This window comes from Arachis ipaensis, chromosome B8 (genome assembly GCF_059453495.1).
Source record: "Arachis ipaensis isolate K30076 ecotype BB chromosome B8, ASM5945349v1, whole genome shotgun sequence".
Taxonomy (NCBI): Eukaryota; Viridiplantae; Streptophyta; class Magnoliopsida; order Fabales; family Fabaceae; genus Arachis; species Arachis ipaensis.
In genome coordinates this window covers 27,968,123-27,976,438 of record NC_142443.1, presented here as the reverse complement: position 1 = coordinate 27,976,438, position 8,316 = coordinate 27,968,123, and the positions used below count along the sequence as shown (strand labels likewise).

The window sequence follows — 8,316 nt, the reverse complement described above, 5'->3', positions numbered from 1 at the left end:
TAAAAAATGTAACATATTTGATTATATATATATATATATATATATATATATATCTAAAATTTATATTTTTTATTTTTATTTAAAAATATATTTTATCTATTTTTATATGTTATTTTTATTTTAGTAAGTAGATATTAATTTTATTATAAAATTAACTAATAAGATCTATTTAAATATCTAAATTAAAATAATAGAATAATATAAAAAAAATTAAGTTGATGTCCATTTTAGTAATTTTTTATCTAGAAGTGATTTTGAATGGTATAAGCCAAACAATATTTATTTTACTATAATCCATTTTGATACAAAAATTACCAAACATAAATCACTTTAACACAAACTTACTTTTGATCAAAATCAAGTTTGCAAAATCAATTCTATACAAACTCCCGTTTACAAATTGTAATCCAAACACACACTATATCTTTTTTTAACTTTATGTATCATATCCCGGATATAGTATACCCAATATGTACTTTTAACTAATTTTTAGACTTTATACTTGAAATATGAGACGTTGTGCATATAGATAAATACATTATAGATTACACGTTTTTGTAAATATTGTAGTTAAATGATTAAAATAAAAAAATCCTATATAATATACAGTTGTCTCAAAAAATTAGTTATAATTTTTATTCTTTATCCATTTTCACTCTTCATAATTTTTTTTTTTAAATTTTAGGTAATGAATATTATTTTTGTTTTTTTTCTTATTTTCAGTGAACACCCAATTCTTTCTTTTTTCTTTACACTAAAAGTGTTGATTCCAAAGATCTTCTTAAGATATAATTAGTTTTTGAAGTGGCAAGTACATGCATGTGTCTTACATATATATACCATGTAATTTGTTCACAACGTGCAAGAACTCAGCACATGTTTTAATTATCTCCTTGAGGAGATTTTAATGAAGAGAGATTTTACTTCTTGAATCTTGATGAAGCAGATTTCATAGTGCTTTAATATTATTGTGAGAAAGAAAGAAAATTGTGCAAGTACTAATAAGGAATCTTGACTTAAAAGGACGAACATATGAAAACACCATGAAAATGGAAACTGGTAAAGATAAAAATGTTTTTTAGATGGAAACTTTTTGAGATGATTGGAAATGGTATAAGGAATAAGGGGAAAAGACATTCTGGTACCCACAAAATTGACAGGTAGCACATGGATTGCAGAACCAATGATGAAAGAAAAACTTATATAATAAGCCAATCAAGCAAAACCATTGCCCCCATTTGCAGTTAGATATTTATTCCTTGTGAATATTGAAATTCACCTTAGAATTCTTGAGAAGTGCTATATCGACCCCAAATGCTGTTTTTTGTTACTAGGTCACATAAAGAGAGAGAAAGATTGATGTATCTACCCTACCTAATCAAGCTTCAAATATCATTTCTTTAGGTTTTCATGACACAATAATCACTTGCTATGTGTTTGCATTTTTGTTGGGGTTACTAGTGTAAAATATACACATCACTCTTAAGAATTCAAAATATGACATTTAGGCAACTCAAACAAATATCACTTGTGATAGGCCTCATGCTTATGTATGTGTGTGTATATATAAGAAAATGCATTAAGACTCACCATCTTTTTTCTATATATATTTCATCAAATATACAATCCTCCCAAAACATGCAAGATATTTTTGTTCTATACAATATTTGTACGGCTCATTGGCCTTGTAAAATTGCTTTAGAATAGGTTATACCATGTAGATGGGCCAGCACCATGGATTTTGTGTTGAAATGAGAAGCAGGTTAATTGGGGATTTTGGCCGAGTTCCTTTGCAATAAACTTAAAAAACGATCTATAAAATTTCGTTGAATTTTAAGGTTTGATTATATTACATTGCTCATAATTTATCCTCAAAGGATTATTACTTTTACAAAATTTTTAACCACAAAAATATCTAGTATTTAGTATTTACTCCATTTAATGTTTTTAAAAGTTTTCAGAGTGGTTTTGTATCATATAGAAAGCGTGACACTAAACAAAACTGTATAGGAATCATGTGCCCAACATCACCATTGATGCTGCTTATCTTAATAAGGAATGATATTATTACTCTCCACTTCCTATCAAACAAAACTGATATATTTGACATTCAGTAAGAAGAATAATGAGGGGTAAATAAGTGCATCAAAATTCACTGACCATCTACAATACTCACAAAGGTGCAAGCCCATTCCTGCAATTCCACTTCACTATACTTCAGTTCTCAATCACTGACCATCATTTGAACTTTGTTCTCCCTTGCTACTGCTGCTCAATTCAGTGTTATTTGTGGGACTCTCAACCGACGAATTCGATAAACTTGACTGATCAGTGCTTTTGCTTTCGGTTTCCTTTTCGGTTGATCCTCCCATTAGAGAGTCCATGCCAAGCTTGCCAGAATAAAGGAATAAACCAACTGAATTGATGCCAAAAACAAATGTCGCAAGGTAGGTCAAGCCATTCAATATTGTCCTGTGAAGTTTTTATGATGATTGTCAGATTCTTCATCAAATGAAGAGAAAATTCTTCGGAAAATGAACAGCAAGAATCCAGGATAGGCAAGTCATGGAAATTACCTTATGGTTATTGTAATCTGGCGAACCTGCAAAGCAAACCATCACTGTCAGATTATCTTGAGCAGGCAGGAAAAAGGAACGACTGTCAATGATTAAGAACTTAAATTGTTCTGTTGTCATCTTGTCTCCGCTATTAATTTAGTAACATGGTTTTTCTATGAATTCCATCATTGTCAAAAAAATGCAATTCGATGAAAGATATTTGAACATCCGAAGCAAGAGTTTACGCTACATACTGACACTATCTTCTTTGTCACAATAATGCAAAACTGTTGCCTGTTACTGTAGCTAAAGTAATTTCTTACCAATAATTACAGGCCATAGCAGCAAAAATTTTGCCTGAGCTCTAAAATGCACTAGCCAATTCACGCACATAGATGGGTACATATTAGATTCATTTAACCACCATATGATGAGCATAACAGAACGTGCACTTGTGAAAGCTAATATTTCTGTTTCGTGCAAGTCATGTAACTGTAAAAATATCGTTTTATTAACCGTTTTTCCAAGCTGGATTTGAGTAATTGCTAGTGAGGTTCTAAAAACCAAGACATAATTGAACATTCTGATTATCACAATTAATTGAACTGAGTATTCAATATGCTTACCAATGATACAGAATAGCATGAACTAATACAAATCAACAATACAGAGTCTTGTAATACCAATTGTGTTCTTGATTTTGTGAAAGAATCACAAAACCGGATAAATTTGAATATTTCAGCCCTAAAGGATACAAGACCAATCAATGACTGTCAAGAAAAGAAACAACAGTCCAATTCCACTTTGTTTGACTCTAATTTTCCTATTCAATTCATTGAAGAAAATAGTCCAATCTAACATGCTTTGCAACCAAATAGATAAGATAAGAAGACATGAGATGAGAGTACCGAGTAATTATCCGAAATTGTTTGGCGGTTAAGAGCTGCCTCCACCGTAGTGGCAAACTTATAAAGAATGAGAGCAATAATTCCGGCTGATATTCCCCCAAGAAATGCCTGAACAGGTGAAGGTGGACCCTTAGCATCTTCAATTGAAGATGACCCCATAGCCTTCAAGGTATCTAATGCTTCTTCCTTTATTGACTTCTTTTCTCCTGAAGACCTAAATTGCTAAAACGACAATACCTCCAATTTCAATGAAGACAGAGACTAAATCAAAGTAGCACATATCAATCAGAGGAGAATTAGCGTACAGGATACTTAATAATAATATGGACAAGTGTCCAATCAACGTAGTTAGAGCAATGCTACGTGGCCAGCAAATATTATATTTTTTTCCCGTACTTGGTCAGTAATAAATTGCACCTATATTTACAGACGTTTTGTACACAAGAAGCATATAATTTGCACCTATATTTACCAGAGTTTTGTACACATGAATCAATATAGTTTGCACCCACGTTTTTTCAGAATTTGCACACATAAATTAGTATAATTTATTTGTTAAAGATAATTTAGCGTTTGTGCTGGGCAAATGATCGCCAAAACTACTAAAAGCTGCTCGCCCCCAAGAGTTTCTTATGTAGTTATTGGCCCATTCCATTAATTTTATATCACTAGCATAAACCTTCCAATTAATTCTACCAAATTCATATGGACAAAATCTAGTCAAACCAAGCTTATTGGATGATAATGTACACACCCCAAGAGTAAAAAGATGCAATTCCTGTCTCACGTGCCACTTCCCACATACCACAAATCACAAAATAGTTGTAATTGTTACCACATTATAAACATCCTCAGTTCAGAGGTACCAAATCTAATCAATCATGACCATAGTTACATGAATTTAACAATTAGGTGGCATACCAATTCGCGTGCACCAATTCACTGTACCGGAACGCGATAAATATACTTTCCACGTAGAGAAATTCTAGAAGGTCATTAGAATTTATTGTTTTTGATCCTCAGTTAGCCATCGATGTTTAAAAATATAGGATAAAGTACGTTGTTGGATTACTAGACTAAAAAAACTAAGACAAAACAAATTAAGTTGCTGGCTAAGTGATGACCAAAAACAATAAATTCTGATGGCCCCTAGCATTTCTCTTGTAGATAAAATATTTTACATGTAGCCTAACATTGCGTTCCGTGTAACAACCCAGAATATAGCATAATAAAAGGCAATAGGCAAATGAAGCACCGGCATATATGGTGCGCAAGTATCGTTATCCTTATATATAGCATACTCAACTCAAATAACCCCGAAAAGAAAAAAGGCTTCCAATTGATTGGATAATTTATGAACATTACCCTAAACAAAAACTGAGCTTCAAGAGTATCTGCGGCAGAACATGAATTATAACGAGCATATACAATGAAACAACCCAGAAGCACAGAACATGAATACCATATACAACATTTACAGAGATAGACATAGTCAACAACCCATATATAAGTTAGAATTTTACATATATAACATGCAGAGACATAATTGTTACAAGAAAGAGGGATATGATGCCAAAAAGAAGAGGAATTTTGAGAGAGAAGATACCAATTCCTTGGCACGTTTGGCCCTGCGGCGGAGGGCGCGGAAGAGGAAGATAGAGACGGCGCCGGTGAGGAGTACGCTGGAGGCAACTTGGATGGGAGAAGGATCGTCGGTGGTGGCGAAAATGGACTGAGTAGAAGAGAAGGGGAGCTCAATAGGGCCTTGGTCCGCTGGTGCGGTGGTGAGTTCTGCGGCGAGGTGGGTGAGCCATGACCACGATGAAGCTGGTGGAGGAAGTGCTGCCGGAGAATGGAGAGTGGGAGTGGGTGTGCGCATGGAAGAAGAAGAAGAAGAGGAGAAGAAGAGAGAGGGGTTGTGGTTGTTATGGTGAGAGAAGAGTGAGAGTGGGTTTGAGAGGAGAAGGTGTTGGTGTTGGTGGTGGCAATGCTGAAACTGCAACATCACTGCAATGCTGAAACTCACTTCTCACTGCTCAATCCACATTCCACTTTCATTCATCGGAATACACTTGTACTCTTGCGTAAATATCTTCTGCGTTTTTCCATTTTGGGATAATTATCCACAAAATTACTCATCTTTTCTATGAATTTCGTAAAACAAGTCGAATCCTTTAAATAACTGGTGATTTTCCTTTTTTTTTTTTCATGAATACTTTTATTAATGATATTTTTAATAAATGATTTTTTCAACTATATAATCCTTTTGCTCTTTTCTCTTTTTTTTTTTTACAGGTTAATGTATATTTTTTCCCTAACATTCACAATTTTTTTAATATCTCTGCCTTTTAATTTTATTCAATTGTATTTTTATAGTTTTTAATTTGTGTCAAAATTATCGTTGCATATTTTTAATTTTGTCTCTAACATTTTTTATGGAATTAATGTCTAGGGATAATTTTGAGATAAACCAAAAATACTAATGACAAAATTAAACAAAATTAAATGTTAGAAATTAAAAAAAAATATAAGTATTAGATACAAAAATGATACTTTATTTTTTTTTTTTTAAGTATAGTAAAGAATAATTTTGTGTTTTGATACTAATATTTTATTTTTAGTGATGTAAAATACTAAATTGTCCAACAAAGTACCTTGATTAGAGTGTCTAAACAATAAGGCTAACTTTTATGAATGATGTGTTCTTTTCCCAGTGTGTGCCTAGGATCAAATAACTATACTGCAAAATCAATAGCAAGAATCATTTTATTTGTTTGTTTTCAGACAATTTTACATAGAATGATCAATCTAAGTGTCATAATGTTCAACACTTTTTTGAGTATAACATACTAATCATCTTGGCCATTTTTATTTGTTTTCTCTCAGCATTCTTGGTGCACATTTGATGCAACAGCTTTAGCCCAAAACTTGATATGCTTTTTCATGTCAGCTGTAGATTTCTTTGAATCACAGTTTGGAATTGGAGGAGGACTCTTCACCAACCATGCTTCTGATAGATAAGGCCCTCTTGCTTTCTTATCTTCTTCTGTTTCATCTCTGTTCTTATCTTGCAAGCCAGGGATTATGCTAACTAAACTTGGACTTAATCTCTCTTTCTCAAATGAGAATCCCAAATCCTTGAACCCTTGAACTTCCTCTAGCTCAAGATCACTTAAGCTTCTCCTCATCATTCTTCTCTGATTTAGGTACTTAGGCCTCATTTCCTTGATTCCTTCTCCTTTGTTGATGCTTTCACCTTCAATGTTCTTAGATGCTCTATATCTTGGAATGCTACAACTCTGTCATAACATAAAACCAGAAGATAAATAACATAGTATAAGGAGTTTCCTTCTAGAAAAAGAAAAAACAATTATATGCAAAATAGTTATGGATTTTGGTTCAATATGAATTTGGAAATGTGTGTGTTTTAAACTAAGGTTCAAAAGGACTAATGAATTTTGCTGAGGAGTCTATTATTGCAAAAGCCACTTGTATTTGTATATATGCATCTTGTCCTTTCTAGTGTAGTAGACTTTCACATTATTTTTGGCCTTAATAAAGCATGTTTCTAAAAAGTGTGAATTTGGAACATTATAAACTAACTTTGGCAAGGGACTAGTAATTTTTGCTACAAAAGTAAAATTGCAGCTGCAACTTGAATATGCAACTTGTCCTTATTCTTATTGTGTGACTTTACATTATGCCAAGCCAAAAGATTTTTGGCTCTAGAGTCTAGAGGATCTTTGGAAATATTTGAAGAAAATATTTTTTTTAAACTGTTCATAATTTTTTGGTATGACAGAAACTAATAGACTTAGATCATAAATGAACAAAATAAATGAGTCTCTGACAGGCATTAGTACATTGAAAATTTAATGTGTCTGAATAGTGAATACATATTTATGAGAGGGAGGGAGTAGATCTTAATAAGAATCAAATGATTACATTACCTTAGGTGTTGATGTTTGCTTGTGTGATCTTCCTATTCTTGGATCATTTTCTTGAAACTTTTCATTACTCCCAATTGATAGTGGCAAAGATGGTGTTCTAACAAGCTTGTTTTTCCTTCTATTACCTTCATTTCTATGATTTCCCTTCATCATCAATTTGTTTCCTCCTTGTTTATCATCATCATTATCACCCTCTTCTTTAACTTTGAATTGTGGCATGGATGGTGCTCTTTGAATCTTCTTAGTATGAGAAGAAGAAGAACCATTTCTTGGTGGTTTATTATTGCCTCTTGCTGATGATAATGATGATGATGATGATGATGATGATGATGAAGATGATGATGAGTTGCTTAAAACATCATTGTCCTTCACCAAGAAATCTGTGTTGATTAGAGCAGTTGAAGAAGAAGAAGAAGGGTAAGGATCAGAGTAGCTCCTTGGCATCATCATCATCGGCCTTATGTTCAACAAATTCTCAAAGAACCAACACTCTTCAAGAAGATCCATGGCTTCCACTTTTTCATCTCTGCAGAAAGAAGATTCACTAGAGTTGTTATTATCAACTACTGTCTCCATTTGTTTTTTCTGTTCTTTCCAACTTTTCTGTCACCTTTTCATGTTTTTCTCAATTTATACCAAGGCTTATATGTGTCTGTCTATTGTCTAAGTCGCAATTTTTTATGCTATTAAATTAAGCAGGTTGTATACTTAGGCAAAAAACTTAACTATAAAGAAAAGATATACATATATAAATATGCAAAAATAGTGTCTAATAAGATGATCAAACACGTTACAAGATTCAATGAATATTTGAATGTCAGACTAAAAATCGCACTAGAATTAAAAAATAATAAAATAGATATTGAGACAAAATACGATAATATAAAATATTTAAAAATT

The 8,316-nt window shown here is 32.4% G+C and overlaps 2 protein-coding genes across 2 annotated transcripts; both read right to left on the bottom strand.

Moving 5' to 3' along the window:
• Positions 1–1,896: 1,896 nt before the first annotated feature.
• On the bottom strand, positions 1,897–5,611 carry LOC107613880 (uncharacterized). The gene is made up of 4 exons (XM_016316069.3): positions 5,073–5,611; positions 3,467–3,688; positions 2,577–2,602; positions 1,897–2,472 (listed from the first exon to the last, which is right to left on the bottom strand). The coding sequence occupies exons 1-4, from the start codon at positions 5,469–5,471 to the stop codon at positions 2,229–2,231; spliced, it is 891 nt and encodes a 296-aa protein (XP_016171555.1). The 5' UTR covers positions 5,472–5,611; the 3' UTR covers positions 1,897–2,228.
• A 596-nt stretch (positions 5,612–6,207) lies between these two features.
• Positions 6,208–8,096, bottom strand: LOC107611846 (serine/arginine repetitive matrix protein). The gene is made up of 2 exons (XM_016313737.3): positions 7,417–8,096; positions 6,208–6,765 (listed from the first exon to the last, which is right to left on the bottom strand). The coding sequence occupies exons 1-2, from the start codon at positions 7,990–7,992 to the stop codon at positions 6,349–6,351; spliced, it is 993 nt and encodes a 330-aa protein (XP_016169223.1). The 5' UTR covers positions 7,993–8,096; the 3' UTR covers positions 6,208–6,348.
• Between the last annotated feature and the right edge of the window lie 220 nt (positions 8,097–8,316).